This window comes from Coturnix japonica, chromosome 5 (assembly GCF_054131305.1).
Source record: "Coturnix japonica strain WE chromosome 5, WE-NBRP24, whole genome shotgun sequence".
NCBI classification, from domain to species: Eukaryota; Metazoa; Chordata; class Aves; order Galliformes; family Phasianidae; genus Coturnix; species Coturnix japonica.
Genome location: NC_140667.1, coordinates 8,319,065 through 8,337,872, shown reverse-complemented (window position 1 = coordinate 8,337,872; position 18,808 = coordinate 8,319,065). Strand labels below are relative to the sequence as shown.

Sequence of the window (18,808 nt, the reverse complement as noted above, 5' to 3'; positions counted from 1 at the left end):
TTTAACAACAAACTGATTTATTAAACAATAAAAACTTCTTCCTAATGCATGTTTTAGCAGAGAGAACTGGAGAAACAAAAAAAGGTTTGCTTTTATTCCTTTTTACAGTTTAAATGTTTACACAAAAACAACCTTTACTTCAGTAAACACAAAATTTACACACACACACAAAAACTACATTAAAAAAAGAAAAAAATCACGACAAACCAACAAAATATGCTATTGCTTTATTATTAAATTTAACGTAATATTTTCAAATACTAAGGGAGCAGAGCATCCTTCAGACAGAAGTGCTACGTTACCTCTGACCCCAGCAAGTCATAAAGGGGAAAATAGACTTTAAAATCCAGTGTACTTTTAAGAAATCATTTGAAGGAATAAAATCTCTTTCTGTATAATCGATATTGTGACTGGCAACCTATAAAAGCTACATTATAAAACTATCGGTGACTCTGCTGTACATGCTACACAGCTGTACCTTCATTAATTAAAGTAATGTTACAAAATTTCCAAGCCAAAAAGTGCCTCCAGTGGCGCAGTGGTTAAGGATGCCACTTTGCAACACTGGAGGCCCGTGTTTGAATCCTCCCTGTGGTGCAAGTGGTAGAAGTTCGGCTCTGCTACACAGAGGCTCGAATCCCAGGGGTTGGACTTGATGATCTCTAAGGTCCATTCCAACCCGCACAAGACTGTGAGACTGTGTAAGAGGGGAGGGAGAAAAGTACTCTAAAAGCTTTACATCTTGCATTTTCACTAACAAAGTTTTAATTCCCACACAACTGTTGTTTGTTGTTGTTGTTGTTGTTTGTTTGTTTCTGTTTTTTTCCTGCTGTAAAAATCTAATGAAGTTTATTCTACTCCTTTCTCTTCTGGACAGACTAGTGTTAAACAGTGCTTTGGAAGACCATTATCAATGGAAAACTGGAACTGACATGCCATCTCCTCATCAGACCCATTTGTGTATTGTGTAGTGATAAAGAAAGAGGAAGAGGAGAAAGAAGAAATCATAATACAAGTGGAAAAAGCAATGACTTCACAATAAATATCCTTATCTCTATAATGGTGCTTGCCTGAAAAAAGCTCAATTTCATTATCTCCCCACAAATCAGATACAACCATATCTTTAGTTCATAATTGTTATTTCCTGTACTACATTAGCGCTTAGTGAGGGCATGGAAATCGGAAGCTGTGTAAATATGCTTCAGTAATCACTAACAGGAAGAGAAGTCCTTTCCAAAAAGCTTACAGTCAAATAAAATGGCGAGAGCAAACCAAAATGAGTTGGAGGGATCAGATGTTATCCAATCCCACAGATAGGAAACAGAGATACAAAAAGTTAACGAGAGATCGGTGTCAAAAATGAGAATGCTGTCAGAATCTCACAAAACTGTAATGAGAGCATGCTTTTACACATAGAGACCAAAAGCTGTGCCCACACTAAACATCACAGAGTTTATCTTCAGCAAATTGAAGGTTTGGGGCAATTTTTTGTTGCATAAACATACACATTGACTCAATCACAGGTTCTAACATGAAAAAGACAATATAAAATCAAATGTTTTATTCCTTAACAGATAAGCAGCTATAAGTTGTTGAAGAGTGAACGCATCCAATCCGATGTGTGATTCTGATCAGATAGTTCAACTGTTATGGAGAGCAGCATTACAGGTTTCATTTGCACTTGAATCCGTACTCCAGTTGAGCTCGAGATTTAGATGAAAAATGTTGAGGGTCTGAAGATGGTGATGGCATCTAAAGAAGAAAAGAGTTAAATGTAAAAAAAAAACAAAAACAAAAACAAAACACTTCAACAATCTTTATGAGGCAGAGAAAACAGGAACTCCCTTTTGCCAGCAGTGTAACACAGGAGTCCCGCAGGGAGTCCCAGAGTGTAGCTACCTAAATCAGTGACATTATAATGGGCAGGATCCTTATAATCAGAGACTGGAGCAGGAATCAAACTGTAAATTTATGTAGGCTATTCTGAGAAAGTTGTAGAGAAACACTTTTGCTTACCTTTGCTTACTGGAAGCTTCACAATGACATTGTTCGTGTAGGTATTCCCACAGGAACAGCTTTTTATTGTCTGTACAGAAAAAGAAAAAAGCCTGTGGTCAAGAATGCATGTGAGACAGACAGTAATAACCAAGCTTCCTTAAGCATTAAGAAGCAATGTCTTCATAATGGAAGTTACAGAAAGGATGCAGAAAACTGACAAAGATCACTTTGTGCCCTTCACTTCTGAAAAAAAATGGAAAAGCCAGTAGCCAAAAAACTGGGAAGAAAATAACTCCTATAGAACAAAACTAATAAACACAAGCCTGCTACATCTGCCGCTATTAAGACTGAAGTCCCAGGACTGCAACAAACCAAAAGGATTCCACAGTATAATAGAATATAAATGAACCCTGCAAACCTAAATAAAAGTGACATTCTGTGTGCTTGATAAAGCAAGTTACTTACTGTTCTTCCTAGTGTAACTAAGATATTCCTTAAGCAAGTCATTGTCTTTGATGTCCCACACTGGACGATCTCTCCAGTCAAAACAAATGTATCATCACCGTTCTGAAAAGAGGGGAGAAACGGGATGTGCAGAAGTCATTAGCATAGTATTTTAAAAAAAGGAAAAAAAAAACCCAAAACCCATATATATATATATATATATATATATATATATATATAAAAGACTACAGTGTAAGAATAAAAGATCTGAGGCGTTTAATTTCTGACTGAAAAATGCAAAATTCCACTTCCAAACCCAATAATGTTCATTGCCTTACCCATTCACTCTTTCCACACATCAACCTGAGTAGGTAGTACTTGTACACAGTCAGTAGAATAGCCAATTTTTGGGGAAGGACACAGCTCATCCACTTCATTTCTACAGTCACACATGAAGAAAGCTTCAGAATAAATGCTTTAATCTACATTAATATATCCATTAAGAAAACACTTTTGCCCAAAAAACAAACAAGCAAACAAAAACGAAGTGTGTGTGTGTGTGTGGGGGGGAGTGGAATGTAAAACAGTGTTGAAAATGCAAAAGCTTGATGCGTAGCATCACAGTTGCACGGTAGTCCATTGCAAATAGAAAAATTTATGTGGTTAAATACTGAGTATGTATTGAAGTGCATTGCTAGATTGAGGCTGTTTAATCAAATGAAGGCATACTGAGCTGCAGCACAGCTTGAGGCTTCATGTTACTCTAGAGATTCAGGAGTGAAATGGGAGATAGTTCATACCTTAGCTGAGACATAATGGCACTTACCATCAAAACTGAACCTCTTGTTATCAAAGGTTGTTATATGGAATCCGCCATCTATACTGCAGCTTCCACAACAAGGCAGAGATACAGCTCTGGTGGCCTCCTTGGCAAGTACTGTAGAAAACACAAAAATGAGTAGTGAGTTAGAATAAACATAGCTGCAAAATTACAAAGGTTGAGATCTATATGTGATCTGTTTCTCTTATTTTGTTTCATCAGCTGCACATTTCTCAGCTGCTTATTAAATGCTTAAGGGAGAAAGATTTTATACTAAGGCTCTGCTTGTCAATCAGTGGGAGAAGATCACACTGGTCTTCATGCTATATCCTTCAGAGACACCGAGTTGCTCAAACAAGAAATATTTTGCAGGGCCTAACCTGCTTACTTAACCTTTTAAAAGAAATAACCTCTTCAAACAGGATCTCGCATCACTTTATGCTATCGATGATTCAGCAAGTTGCTGTTGCAACTCTTCAGAGGATGAATTAATAAGCATTTGTAAAAATTAGAGCTGTTAATGTAAGAGGAGAATGGCCAGGCTGTGTTAGTTCAGGTTTTGTGAAGACTGAGACCATGCCTATATGGAAACAACTCTGAGCCATTCATAACTCACATTTTGGGGAATATTTCCTGCCTTTGAGAATGGGTAGGAAATAGTTAAACCAAAGGGATTCCCAGAACATCTGCTCTACCCATCCATGCACCACACAGTAAATTATTGAGATCCAAGCTTCGAAACGGCCATTTAGATCTATCAGTGGTTGGAAAACTACTCATTAGCATGGAGTTGCAACACTTCAGAGGCCAGTGCTTCTAAACTAATCAACCAAGAGTCTCCTTTTCCTGCAGGTGGGTATCCCAGCCTTAATATTTGCTAGCAGTTCCAAGTGAGGGTGATAGCAGTGCGTGGTTGAGGGTCACCTCAGAGTTTTTCCAAACTCTTTTTGCTATTCAGACCCCAGTTTTTGCATTAGTGCCACAATTACTTAGGACATTAGGAACACTAAAAAGGGTCAAAGAACAGAATGCAGCTAATCAATGCTCTCCAATAACTGCCTCTGTCTTGTCAGTTCAATCAAGTTTACAACAGTACCTGTTTTGGCAAGGAGTGGAGTAAGTCCCTCCAGGTGAGTAAGCTTTGCCTCGAAACATATAGGGACGGCTGTCTCTGAGAACACATTTCTTGCCACCGAGGTCATCAAAGATAGTTCCTGTTCGGATACATTGGCCAGTTAATATTTCTTAGTAAGTCTGGGAAATACCATGAAGGAAGATCAAAACAAAGAAAAAAAGCTCGTGTCATTTCAGCAAATGAATGAGTGGGGCGTGTTTTATTAAAAGCAATGCACCGTGCCCTCTTGGGCAATAATTGATGTGAATGAATTCTCACTAGAGCACAAATGACAGCAATGTAAGGTAAAATATCCCAAAGAGTATCTCTGTGTGTTACCGGAGTTCTACACAACATTACTAACTAGAGAATCCCTCTCCTTTTTCCACATCTTTTGAAAAAATGTCATTTCTATCCCCTGGCTCAGCATCAAGATCCTGAATCTTTAGAAATTTGGTTCTTCTGAGACCCAGCTGAACACTTTCCTGTGCCACCTACTGTAGGGAACTTGCTATAACAGGAGCATGAAAACGATTGCTAGAGGTCCCTTCCAACCCCAGTGGTTCAGTGATTCTACATTTCCATGAAGAAGGAATTTGTTAAATTATACTAGAAGAAAGAGCTTATTCACTGATTTTAGTGTAAAATCATAAAGGAAAAAACAAAACAAAACAAAAAACACCCACAAACAAACAAACAAACAAACAAAAAAAAAAACAACCAAAAAACCACCACTAACTTAAAGGAAATATTCTCCATCTTTGTCCCTTGTTGGGTGACCTATTGGAAGAAGCAAACTGCCTTACTGGGAGCACAGAAGCATCCATCTGTAGGTGGGGCTTTGCATATTTTGCTACTTTCTGGGTCAGCGCACGTGTCAGCACAGGAATTTCCACATTCCACATACTCCGTGTTGTCTGGTCTGCAAAACCATTCCTGATCTGCAAAATCAAAGAAAAATGTTTTATGTTAATGATGAATTTATTAGCTCTTAAAAATCACTGCATCGCTACCCGACTCCTTCTTCCTCCCTTCCCCCAAATCTTGGTTGCAAAACTTTCTATCCAGATGTGTCATGTCTTTTTACCCTCTAGAGGAATGTCTAACAATTTCTTTTACTTCATCTTTGTAGAAAATAATAATAATTCTGGGAAATATTAGTTACTTAATATTATTCTGCTAATTCCAGGTTGGCTGAAGTCATGATAACAGCAAAAGACACCAGGAACAGCAATAACTTATTTCCACCTCAAGCGACTTTCATTCTGGCATTAATCTTTCATCCTAGTCCACAACAGCTGTTTGGAAAAACTACCAGTAGTCTTCACCCCAGATTGGCAGGGATTTCCTGCTCAGTAGCTGCAACTACTGAGTAGTAAAGCAAAGGAGCACCTAAGAACATGTATGTTAAACTTCTGTGTTTCTTCTTTAAATTAGATATCAAAACTTAACAAAACAAACAAACAAACAAAAACAAAAAATAAAAACATGAAAAAAGGAGAAGAGAGAAGATGCTAAGATACAGGTTCTAACTGGGGAGCGAAACCTCGTTAAACTTGCTGAGGCTTTTTCATTAACAACAATTCTGTCAAAGTACTTCTACAGATCGAGTCAATGGAGTTAAAGGAGCTCCTATCTTTGCTCTGCTGGGATTAGGACTCGTGCATAGATGTCAGACATCCTGAACTCCAGAGCAGTAATACTTACAACAAAGCTCTTCGGTTCTCAATTCCACAGACAACGCAGTCTCGAGAGTATTGGTTTAAAGTGCTGCATATGCAGCTGGGAAACAAATCAGAATGAGAAGAATTAATCACACAGTTGCACGCATCCTCAGCACAGGTAGCTACATCAAAAGCAACCACTTTGAGGCAGTTTCCAAACCGGGACACAAGTTTCTGGCACTTTTTAATCTGAGTATAAAAGATAAGCAATAATTGATATTTGAGCAACTATCAGGCTGATGGATGTGATTCCTAACCTCTGATGACACAAGACCACAATAACATGGGCCTCCAGAGGTCATCCGGTCTAAATTTCTATTACGAGTTCCTTTTTCTCAGCCTGGATTTTGTCATAAAATTGCATATTTTCCCACTTACAGATTTCTTTATCGCTATAGTAGAACGGTCCTTCAAGTGTAACATAACATTCTGTTCTCTAAATAGCCCTTGTTTCAACACAGTCACTTCAGGACTGTTATAGTTCAGGAAGGTTTATACTCCTTAACCACACATACTTACATATTTACTGCATCTATCATCATCCTTCGTAGGATGTCTTCAGTGTGGTCCTCTGGCCTCACACCAGGACACTTTCCTGACAGATTCTCAACTCTGCGAAAGTTCCCAAACTGCCTTGGGTGCATTTTTGATCCTGCAAAACCCCCAGATTCATCTGAATCCTTCACAGCCCTTTAGATCAGTTAATCAGCTATAAATTTGTATCTCACCTTTAGCAAATCTTAATCAAAATATCATAACACAGTATGTAATTTCCAGGTGTAAATCCCAATTGGGTTAGGATCAGGAATCTGGCGCATCTCGATCGAGAACTGCTGACAGCCTCAGCAACAATAATCACATGAGACTCTTGACCTTCCTATTATACTTTATACATCACTTTCAAAGATTTGGTTCTTTATGAATATGTATGGTCTAACAAAATTTTATATGCATAATGGTCATACGGATCACTTTGCATAATACTATTGCCGCCACCTAAAGTGCAGCTTTGGATGCGTGCGTATTCATCCGGTAACTTGCTGCTTTGTACAAGCTAAAGAAGCTGGGAAGACAGGAGCACAATTTACGTATTACACTGAGCACAGGGACATATTTTCCCAGAGCACTAACAGACACTTGGTCCTAGATATGAGGGATCTTTCTGACACAGTCTGAAATTTAATTATTCTTTCTGAATGGTAGGTGAAAATATTATTAATTTTTGTGAATTAAAAAGCCCAGAAATTACACAAAAGGATGGTGTTAAAATTTTGGCTTCAGTCTGGCAGAAAATACAATAGAGTGCAAGCTTCTTACCACTCTGCTGCAGGCCTGCAGCCTCATTTGTTTGCTGCGCTGCCCTCCCTGCGGCTCAGAACTGCACCCGAAGGTGTCAGTAGATGGCGCCGTGTTTTCTGCAAAAATAATCAGTGAAATCTGCCTGGTCACCCATGGCACATTCTTATTTTCATTACATAGCCAAAACTGATTGCACCTGATACCCAGCTGTAAAGGAATGAAAGCAGAAGGGCAGAAGTGCAATCATGTCACATTTGAGACTGCAAATTCCTTAATGCTTGTTACAGTCGGTGGGAAACTTAGCAATGCTGCTGCATGACAAGTGGGCAATTAAACTGGGTCAGCAATGTTTGAGAGACACTTGCAAGCAGCAGAGAATCTCAGATCATCCCACAAAGTTTTAAATGTTCCATCTTTGGAAATGTTTGGGTTTTTAAAGATGTCTGCCCAGAAATCTGAAACCCCACATAGAGGAAACAGGCGCCAAGTTTCATGTGATGTATAACACACTCCTACATTCAGCATGCTGTATTCATGGCCTACCGTCCATAATTAAATTATTCTTCTTATTGCCGTCATAGTTCCCACACAGACCACATATTTTCTCTTTAGATATTTCCTCCAGGTCCAGCTAAGAAAGAAAAGCAAAGAGAAAACTCAGGGTTTAAAGGTTTCTTTTCCCATCAGCAGCATATTACCACATAGCTCGCCACAGAGAAGCACAGTGGCAGAAATTCTCATTACCTGTTTGTAGCAGTTACATTTGCCATTACAGTCCTGCCATAAAACTTACTGACAGACAAGCTGAATTTAAAAAGGCAGATGATTTTCAACAACTGGCAGTCCTACCTGTAGGGATTGTGTGTGAAGACAGTCTCTTGACGTAACCGCCAATTAACCCGACTTATTCCGGGACCTCCACCGTCCAGGGGAGAGAGACATAAACGTGGCTGCCATGATGTCATCTCTCAATTTATTGCTGTGTCACAGTCCTTATATACCATCCTAAATTCCACGCAGATGCGTACACACGCTGCGAAAACCCGATGCATGCAACAGAACCTGTACACAGAACCTGTGCCTAAACCCCCCGCCTACTAACTCTTAACCTACAGGCCTAACTCAGCTATTGAAGAACACTCCATCCACTCAGAACTACTGTATGCACTCATAAATCCTTACAAAGACAACTCAGTACCCCAACATCTCCCCCTTTTCTTTGCAAATGTGATGTTTCAGAGTCACATGTCGATAGTGGTTGATAGCCATCTCCATGTGGTGCACTTAAAACTAAATTAACTGTGAGAAGGCGATTACTGCCCAATCCAAAATGTGGTGAACAATATGAACTAAAACAGGAATCAAACACACAGCAAGCAGGAAAACTACTAAAGCAAACACATCCACAGTAAGAACATTCTCAAGTTGGCTAGGAAGAGCAAGCTATTTGGAAAAGAAACTCCAGTAGTTCTAGCAGCCTTGCAGCCTTGCACTAGGTGAGCTAGAGTGAAACCAAACCCACCCCACCACCGATATGTTGGGATGCATGGTGGCCAGGGCCTGCCATCGAACATTATCTGCTCAAGGGCCCTGAGGCTGCTGGAGAATAAGCAACCCCATTGCTATTGCCCTTTGCCACAGGAGCTCGCTGTACCAGATCCCTTCATACATGCACCTAACAAAGGGCAGATGACTACCTCTGTTGTTCACCACCCTGATCCGATTCAGCAAATCACCATTGGCACAGGCTGTCTTGTTGAAAAGAAACATAACGTATGGCAAGAGCACAGATACAAAATGGATCACCTACCACTGAAAGAGCCAAGCACGCCATGGAAGAGTTAGTCGGCTTCGCATACTGCAGCCAAAAATTCCCCAACAACTTGGGGGTTGTTAGAGTCGACACTTGCATTGTTTTCTCTGACAGGCTCACTCCCAACAGCAGGAGCAGAAGTAGAGGCAGCATCAGCTGGCAACCACAGCCAGACTGGAAAGACAGGAACCTACTGGGTTGTGGCTCCTGTGGAAATACAAGCGTACCCTCGACCCCATGTGAGAAGATCTGTGGGCATCATTTAGAAGATCTGAGCAACCAACACCAGACCCCCAAGAGGCCTAATAACTGTCAGCCGTCTACTAAGCATGGTAACAATGGTTTGTTTTTTGTCACGTCCCAAATCCACCAATTTGGTCCTTGATGCCAGGTCCAGACACAGAATGAAAAGGAATTAATCATTAGCCCTGTGGAAATAAAGCAGAGGGTGAGGGTGTCCATGCTATTATGTTAAGCACCCCGGCATGGTCCTGGAAGAAACAGAAGTTTTATCCACGTAACAGAAGAATATCTTAATAAGAGAGTGCTATGCCTGGCCCCAAGGGGATCCCGTGACACCTGTTGGAATAAGAGTCACGGTTTTGTCAGTCTGCGGCACTGACTGGGCGGTGGCCAGATCCACTCCTGCACTGCCGACGGTGGCTGGTCTGAGTGAGCTGGCCAGGCAGTGGCCGACCAATTCTGTCTGGATCGTATTTGCTGTCATAGTGCACGGTCACATGCTTCTCTTCTCGTTTCCCGGCAGATGGCAGGGTTGTGCTGCAACAGGGAGTTTGGATCGGCATTCTCTAGCCCCGTGCATACCCCTCCTGCCCCGTGCACACCTCCTCCACCCCCTGGGGGGGGGGGGGAGGAAACGAGGCACGGCCAGCATCGCAGCATCAGGGGTGAAACACAGAACAGCAGCGCAGGTTGGGGGTGGGGTGGAATGGGAGTTGAGACACGGGTTGAATCCAGGCAGGAACAGTTTGAAGATATTCTTCCTTGTCAAATTTGATTAAGCCTTTCCATTATTTAGTACCAAAGAGACAACAGTTTAGCAGCCGTTCTGTCATTCACAGTAGAAGTCTGCTGGAGTTTTGTATCAGTTTTAACCCAAAGCTCCCCATCAAGAGAGAATCCAGTTTTCAGAAATTCAGAAACATTTTAAATGCAACCTGGAAATAAATCTCTAAAGGGTTCCATTCTGTGTTGATCTGTAACTGATTAGAAAAAGGCCTTCAACTTTTGCATACTCTGATATATTGATTTGAATGATCACTAAAATTCGTGCAGCAATACTTGTAGAGAGCTCACAACCACGCTTTTAAAACTGATAGATAAATAATGGTCATACAAATTTATGAAGTTGCATGTCAGAATCATTATTAGTGGGCAAATGTGCCAAAAATGTGTTTGCCGTGGATGTGACAAACAGTGCCGGCAGGGCGTCCCCTGCTTCAAAGTACACTTTCGCTTTATCACCCATCACAGATTCTCTCCTGCTTTTGATTTTCTTGCAGAGCCTGAAAGGTATTTCCAATTGGACACCATATCCACATGGCCAGTACATGAAACAGAGCCCAAACAACCACTTGGAAAACAGAATAAGCCATTAAAATCAGCTCTCTTAGCGTGTGCCTTTGTCTCAAGTGATGCACGGTCATATTTTAAAAATCCTGATTAGTGGCATGAAAAGAAGTGATCACTCTATGATACAGGGCCATCCCCTTCACCTAAGATTTCTTTCCAGGTTTTCTCTTCTCAAATTAAGACAAAGCTAATTGATAGGCTAATAGCATCATAACTCAGCATTACTAATACATCAAATGACTATTTCAGCAGATTCCAGCATTGGTAACACCAGATCCTATTTGATCCACATCCAACCTATTCATAAAATAGAAACACACCATAACCTGAATAATGCCTACTAATTCTAATTCCTGAGACTGCATTGGAAATGCTAGAAATTCTCCCGTTATGTCACACCACTGTTATCTGCAGTATAACAGGTTATAAAGCAATACCAATCGGTAAGAAGCACAGTCCCAGTCACTATGAAAGCCGGATACTAGGGCCAGTCCTCACGACTCCCATTTACTTTCAAAAAGAACCATTTGGGCGGGCGAGAGGACCGCCCTGGCCACACTATGCCAATCAAAGGGGGTGATGAGCTCCATCTGTATCATGTCCAATAGGGCTTGGCAGGCGGGACTTTCCAAGCCTGACGCAGCCATTACCGATCTTAACTCCTTAACTAGCTGCCAATCAAAGCAGCTCCCATGTGGGCCGACCCTGAGGATCCCGTACCTCGGGGCGTACAAACGGCCCACCCCCATCTAATGGTTGAAAGATAAAATCCCCTTGAAGTGCGCAGTTCTTACAGGTCATATGCTGAGCGTCTGCCGGATCTTTAAGGGGTTTTACTGAACCAAGCTCTCGCTACTGTTGCACAGCCTGAATTTGAACTGCCAGAGGCAACGACCTAGAGGTAACCGAAAGCCACCGAAATTCTTTTAACAGCCTCTCAGGTAAATCATAGTCCTCCTCTGCAAACAAGGATTCCAAGGCTTTTCCTTCAGTAACTGAAAAGGCCTGTGCTGACTCCAGAGAATCAACATCGTCATTCCCCTTCTCGTCTCCCTTTATCACCCCTTCGCATTCCTGAGATGGATCATCAGAGAGCAACTGAAAGACTCTCCCCCAGCTTTGGAGTTATTTTTTTTTTAGCATGAACAATTCTGTTTAAAAGCAACAGCTCAGCACAAATGTTGTGGTCTTGGTTTCATTGTTTGGAGATGGTAACTTGCTGTGTGTGGGGCTGTGATTTTTTCCTCTTAATGGGGAAGGGAGAAGCTACTTCTCTTAACCAGCTTAACTTAATCAGTGACTCTTCCATGAGTGCCCATGAAAAACAAAAGCAGCATCTTTCTACTCTGTGGAAAAAAAGATGTAAAAGACAGGATGTGTGCACAGGAAGGGATTGAGTGTGTGAAAGCAGCCTGGCCACAGCCTGTGTGCGAGACCGGAGAAAGCCAAGCTGCTTTACTTGAGCATATAGTATTGCAGGTCTAAAGGGCTCTTCTGTGATTTCAGTTCTGACAGTGATGTTCTTCTCTAGCACCCCGCCTGGTTCCACAGTAGGTTCTGGGAACTGTTTGACAGTAAGCAGTAGGAGAGTGACAACTATACACAATTTGATTTAGGATCCCGTGAGGAATGTTAACTGGACAGCCTTAGATCCTAACTTGCATTTAATGAAGAGGGATAGAACACATTTCTCATGCTGCTTGGACAGTTGTTAGTAACAGGACCGACCTTGTGTGGCTACCAGGATCTCCAGAAGCATAATTCACCTGTACACTACTGCTCAAGGCAGGTTTGGATTGCTTTCTAAGAGGCAAATCTGAGGACATGCTGAGTCACTACTTTGTTCCTCCTAGTGTGTGCATCAGAGCTCTTCCAATGGCCTTCTAATTTCCAGTAGGCATCTGTGGGTGTGTACCATGTAATATACATATATCTGCTTACCTTGACATTTTAACTTAATTAACTTAGCTTAGTAATATTATTTTTAACAAAAACTTGAAAGAAACCTAGCTTAAGAATAACTTAAGGGAACCTAAGCATATATTTCAGACTAAGGTGTTATACTAAAATTGATTAGCTGTCGTTTGGACAGGGGCTGTATCATTGGCTACTTTGCCTTTTCCTCCCCTCAGACCCCTCTTGGAAACTTTCTAAGTTACAAAGCTGGGCAAGACAAGACTCTGGGCTCATTAGAGCAAAAATAAATTAAAAAACACCAAACAACAACAACAAAACAAAATAAACCCAAAGGGGCTGCTGTAGGCAGGGAGCTGGGAGGCTGTGCTGTTCGAGATGCGGTATAGGCAGCACTGAGTAGGGCTGGCACCCAGCCCTGCTGTCCCTTGCGCGATGGCTGAACTTGAGGAGCGTTTGTTTCTAGTAGCCTTCTGCAAGCCTCGAGATCTCTTTCAGCAGCCAGGAGCTGGAGACGTGCTCAGGAAATAGCACTGTCATTAGTGCCTTACCTATGCTCACGGTGAATTCTGCAGTCCAACTTTTAAGATCAGTCTGTCCATAAATTTTTCACGTGTGTGTTCTGTTTACACCTTGCGGCTCTTCTTTTATTTTCTCCTCTCTAACAACCTCCCCATTCCGCCTCACATCATAAACAGCGCCGTACAATAAAGGATTAATTAAAAAAAAGTTAAATAGCTGGTCGGTTATCACTGTTCCACTTGGTTGGAGCTCCCAGTTAGGACCATTCACCCGATCCCGGAGCTTAAAGACGCCGCAGACGGTAGCGGGGAGCAGAGTCCGAGGGGACCGCCCTCGGGTTCCCCCCGCCCCAGCCCTGCCCGGCCGTCCCTCGCCCCCCGCCCGCTGCCGCCGCCCGCAGCCCTTACCTCGGCGCTCCGGCGTGCTGGGAGGGCCGGGCATGGCGCTTTCCACGCCCGCCGCCGCGCTCCTTAAGCCGGGGCGGACATCCCGGCTTACTTTCTACGTCAGGAGTCGGGGAAAAGCCCCCACCCCCAGAGCCCTAGCCGCCGTTCCTGGACACTCAGCGCTAATTCCCTCCCGCCCCCCGCCCCTCCCTTGTGTCCTATTAGCAGGAGATGGAGATTCCGTAAATGGAAACAGGGGCAAAAGTGGAAAAAATTCTTCATCCAATGATTTGCTTACACCTACCTACATCCCTTGTGCGACTTGATAAATAGCCTGTATCAGTTCTAGTGTTGTATCAAGGAATGGTACTTATGCTTTTCAATGCCAAGTAGCTCTTTTTAATTCCCTGTCCTGTATCTGTTTTCAAAAGGCGGACAAATACACCTCCCAACCAGATCAGAAGGTTGGTGGTCCTGCCTCTAGCGAGAGGGTTGGAAATAGGTGATCCTTGGGGTCCCTTTCAACACATACCTAGGACAAATTCCCAGCTGCACTTACGAAATAGAGAACAAAAACCACTTAATTGCTTCATGGTTTGAGTTAACCAGATTTGATGGGGCGATTCTTGTGCTGGCTCAGCGATAAAGACGAGAGGTGTCCCCTCTTATAGCAAGCTATTTTAAAAGAAAATGTTAATGACGATTAAATAGATGGGCATGTGCTTACTGAGCTTCTGCCCACCTGAGTATTCTGAACTATGATGCCTTTAGCAGTGTGAAGTTAGTCAGAAGTAATGTGCATTAAGTGAATGTCTTAACTGCTCTCGTCCGTGGTCCTTCTACTTACCTAGAGGTATTGTGTTCTTGAGTCACCCGCTTTGTCTGCTGGCTTCCAGTCATGTGCTGTTTTGCCTGCTGAGCTCTAAACATTAGATCTCTGAATGGAATTACAATGTGTAGCATCGAGATAAATCTGATCCCGTGACTTTTAGCTTTCAGCAGTGTTTGGTCTAGCTTTGGTACTGCTAAGATTTCTAGCAATTGAACTTCATTTTCAGTCACTTATTTCGGATATTTCACATTATTATTATCATTTACCTCTTTTGGGTAGGAATCTACAATAAGTGCAATTGGAATAAAAGGGAATTTCTGCTTTGTACGTGACCAGCTGTTGTAGTGCTTGTGTTAGGGACCTAAGATTGCTCTTTGGTATTTCTTGACGCGAGAGTGAAAGGAAGACGTGATTATATATTCCTTCTTAAACAATTTATACTATACCGTCTTGTAAAATTAAAGGCATATATGACTCCACACTATTGCTTTTAGATTAGTATCTTGCAAAAGGTTTAACTCCTGTTTTAAGAAATGAGTGCCCAGTGTAGTTATAGCCAAAATGTTTGTGTGATAACATTCAGCTTATAGACAAATTATTTTATGCTCAAATGATAGACAATAAAAGTAGATGATAATGGCTTCGTTAAGTGATAGTTCTAAATGCCAAGCATGCTGCCATGTATATATATATTTCTGGGAGAACTAAGGCAAAAGTCTATTTTGTTTTCTTGTCTGGAGCTTGAGGAAAGCAGAGTTGGTCTGATAATAACTGGGAGAAAACAAAAAAAAACAGTGATTGAGTTTCACTCAATCATTCACTGAAATGATGAACGCTAAAACAACAGCACTGTTGACTGTGGGGAAGCTCTGGTATCTGGAGTTTCCCTCGAGTGCTGAGGGAGGAGGGGGGCTGTCAAAGGTGCAGGTACGTTCCTGTGTGCTGAGGGAGCTGATGGGTGTTTGCTGAACTGCTCTCTATCATTTTTGACAGGTCTTGGAGAACAAAAGAGGTGCCTGAAGACTGGAGGATAGCCAGCGTCACTACAGAAAGAGCAAGGAGGATCAGGGAAACTACAGGACATTCAGTCTCACCTCTGTTCCCGGGAAAGTGACGGAGCAGCTTGTTCTGAATTCTATCTCCAAGCAATTGGAAGAGAAGGTTATCAGGAATAGTCAGCGTGGATTCATTGAGGGGAAATCAGGCTCAACCAAGCTCATAGCCTTCTACGATGGCATCTCTGGCTGGGTAGATGAGAGAAGAGCAGTGGGTATTGTCTACGTTGACTTCAGCAAAGCTTCTGTTATTGTCTCTCACGTCATTCTGATAACAGAGCTGAGAAAATGTGGGACAGTGTGGTGATGGAGTGGACAGTGAGGTGGCTTGAGAACTGGCTGGCTGACTGAGCTCAGAGGGTGGTGATCGATGGTGCAGAGTCCAGTTGAAGACCTGTGACTAGCAGTGCTCCCCCAGGGGTCTGTGATGGATCTGGACTTGTTCAATATCTTCATCGGTGACCCTGATGAGGAGTTAGTGTCCGCTCTCACAAGTATGTGATACAAAGCTGGGAGTAATGGCTGTCACACCTGATGGTTGTGATACCGTGATAAGGTGGGCCATACTTGGCAGTTCTCAAAATCCATTATGGATAAATGGGAGCCCATTTAAGGAGCTGTGAATTCTTTACATTCTTGTAATGAGTTTCCTTAAGGCCTTGTTTTGAACGACATCCTTAAGAGAATGAATCAAAGGCTTCAGAAGGATGTGCAGCAGGGAGATAATCTCTCATCTCCCTCCAGACCTTCATTTTAGGTGTCTCAGACTTTCAGAAGTTAGAAGAAACTGCTTTAAATCACATTGAAGTATAAAAGGAAACCAGGAGATTGGAAACAACAAATAAAGGCAAAAACAAAAACAAAACAAAACAAAAACCTGGAAAAATAACCTATTAAAACATGAATTACAATTTGAGATTTCTCAGTATTGTATTCTCTTCACTGCAACATTTATTTCAATACATTTTTAAGCACATGCAACACCGGTGACCTGTTTGTACATGGGTTTCTAATGCTGTCCAAGAACTTTTACATTAATAGCATACAAGAACTCACACACACATGCATGTATTCCTTCTAGCATTAGTCCTGAGGAAAAGTTAAATTTCACTTGAGAAACCAAACGTCAGTTCTGCGAGTACATTTGGGAGACAATTCACCAGCTATTATGGACAAATTCCTAACCTGGATATATCACACTCAGCTGCGGTTTACAGCTGAAATAGCTGTTGTTCACCCAGTTGCAATGTTTGGCTCAAATTGTTCAAAGCAGTCCAAGATTTGCTGCACTGGAGACAAAACATATATTCTTTAGAAAATATACTCAATGCAGATGAAGGATCATATGGAGATGCTAACATTTAAAACATAAAAGTGATTAAACATACCTACATAGAAACTAGAAAACGTTACGGTTCTTTAAAGATATTTATCATTCGATGAATAATTCATGTAATTATACAGTCAGCCTCCTTTCTGGCTCAAATGTTCAGGGCAACTCACCGTAATAACAAAAGGCTAAAATGACTTACTGTAAAGGAATGACGATTGTTTAAAATGAATACGTGTTTTAAGGTATTGTTTGAGCCCATGGCCATCACATTCCACTAGATGTCAGCGTGACAAAACCAGCTCGTGCAGACTTAAAAGCATAAGTAAGTCCATTCATTTATTTATTTTTGTCATCTTTGGAACATAGTACATGTTAACCCCATTAATAACAAAGCATATATTCGCAGCAGTAAGTCGAACCCAAAATAACAGTCTCATTATATTCCCCCCTCCTTGCCCTCCTCATTTAATGGAGCTGAATAAAGGCCTTCAAATCAGACTTGTGATGCCAAAAAAAAAAACCAAAAAAACCAAACAAACCCTTTCTAAATAAGGTGTAAATCATTTCAGTTGTTCTAACTACTTTTCTGAATGCAGAAATACGGTCTTCCCGCTTTAAAAGACAGCACAATAAGCTCTTTTTGTCAGGTATTACAATATCTGGGAGAAAAAGCTTTGCGTCAGATGCAGCGTAGTTGATCCTCGTTGAAAATTATAAGGCACATACTTAACAAATAATAATAAAAAATCCCCCGTTCTGAAATATTTTCACAATCGTATCTTGGAAAAATTGTTCTGTATTTCTCATAATACATAATACATAATTCTCATAATGATTCTCTGTTAATGGGAAGTGGTTCGGCTTTTTTTTCCCCTTTTGTTTCTCATGTTTTTTGGGCAGAAGGAATGAAGGACGAAATGCAGGAAAAAAAAAATACAGAAAAACACAAACAAAACAATGCAAAGCACTACGACACAGTGATACAATGTCCACTGTGACAGCAATGGCCAAATCTTCTCATTACTTTGACCGACAAAGCAGTGACAATTGACTTGTTAAGTTCTCGATTCATAACAAAACAAAGCTGCAAAGTAATTGCTGTTGGAAAAATTATGAGAGAAATCATTGGGTAGCTACGAAATTAAAAAAAAAAAAAAAGACAAACCAGAACGTCATCTGTGGAAGAGAATAATGGTTAAGGATCAAATGAAATCAAATGGCAACATTTCCAGGCATTTATTCCAATATCTTAGAAACTAAAAATATCTTAATAGCATCACCATTTAAAAATACAAAACAATGTTGAGATTAAGCCAAAAGAAAAGGAGACTTTTCCTATCTTTCTTTTTTGTTCATCTTAATCTTCACTTATTCGTATAACAGATATACCCTGCCGGTTCGATTTTTCGTCACAAGATGCACAAATTTTGGTAAGGAGCGCCATTCCCCTTTCTCCTCTGTAAAGCAGCTCTTCCCTACACATTGTCCAACCCCCAACTCTCTGGTGCCATACTGGTGCCTTATGAGTCTGCGGAACAGATTCCCACGTGAGAGGCCCACGCAACCAGCAAGACCAAGTTTAAGGCATGCATTCCCGCACACACGCTCAGCCAAGAAAAGGAATTAAATCATTATTAGAAATCCACCTTAAGGCAAATAGAGACGTATCTTCTACTTCTCATTGAAATGTTTTCACTCGTCACATTTCAAACGCGGATCCTGAACTTGGTAAATGAACCAATGCTCAGCGTGGAGAATGCTTTAACCAGAAAGAAAAAAGGGATAGGAAACGTTTTTCCCGTCCGAAACAAAATCGATCATTTTGCCTTAATTCTGTCTACATTTTGTTAAAGCATTCCATACTCTTTTGGTACACGACATCAGATTGCAAGTTTGGCAACTTTTTGCTTGCTCAACAAAAATTCAGACTGTGTTTTCCGTTTGCAATCAGAGCCACAACC

The 18,808-nt window shown here is 41.4% G+C and overlaps 1 protein-coding gene across 3 annotated transcripts; it reads right to left on the bottom strand.

The window, feature by feature from the left end:
* LOC107314377 (mucin-5B-like) lies at window positions 1-9,493 on the bottom strand. Of its 3 annotated transcripts, XM_085548230.1 has the most exons (12): window positions 8,249-8,864; window positions 7,943-8,030; window positions 7,418-7,515; window positions 6,620-6,752; window positions 6,084-6,158; window positions 5,183-5,317; window positions 4,359-4,476; window positions 3,269-3,379; window positions 2,781-2,881; window positions 2,464-2,565; window positions 2,017-2,086; window positions 1-1,752 (listed from the first exon to the last, which is right to left on the bottom strand). In XM_085548230.1, exons 6-12 carry the CDS (start codon window positions 5,279-5,281, stop codon window positions 1,712-1,714), a joined length of 642 nt encoding a protein of 213 aa, XP_085404356.1. In that variant the 5' UTR covers window positions 5,282-5,317; window positions 6,084-6,158; window positions 6,620-6,752; window positions 7,418-7,515; window positions 7,943-8,030; window positions 8,249-8,864; the 3' UTR covers window positions 1-1,711. The 3 variants fall into 3 exon arrangements, 2 of the variants coding, with proteins under 2 accessions (XP_085404356.1, XP_085404358.1); XR_014946330.1 differs by lacking the exons at window positions 1-1,752; window positions 2,017-2,086; window positions 2,464-2,565; ... (3 more) ...; window positions 5,183-5,317; window positions 8,249-8,864 and adding an exon at window positions 9,210-9,493 and having other exon boundaries at window positions 6,028-6,158; XM_085548232.1 differs by lacking the exons at window positions 1-1,752; window positions 2,017-2,086; window positions 2,464-2,565; ... (4 more) ...; window positions 6,084-6,158; window positions 8,249-8,864 and adding an exon at window positions 9,210-9,493 and having other exon boundaries at window positions 6,550-6,752.
* Window positions 9,494-18,808: the final 9,315 nt, after the last annotated feature.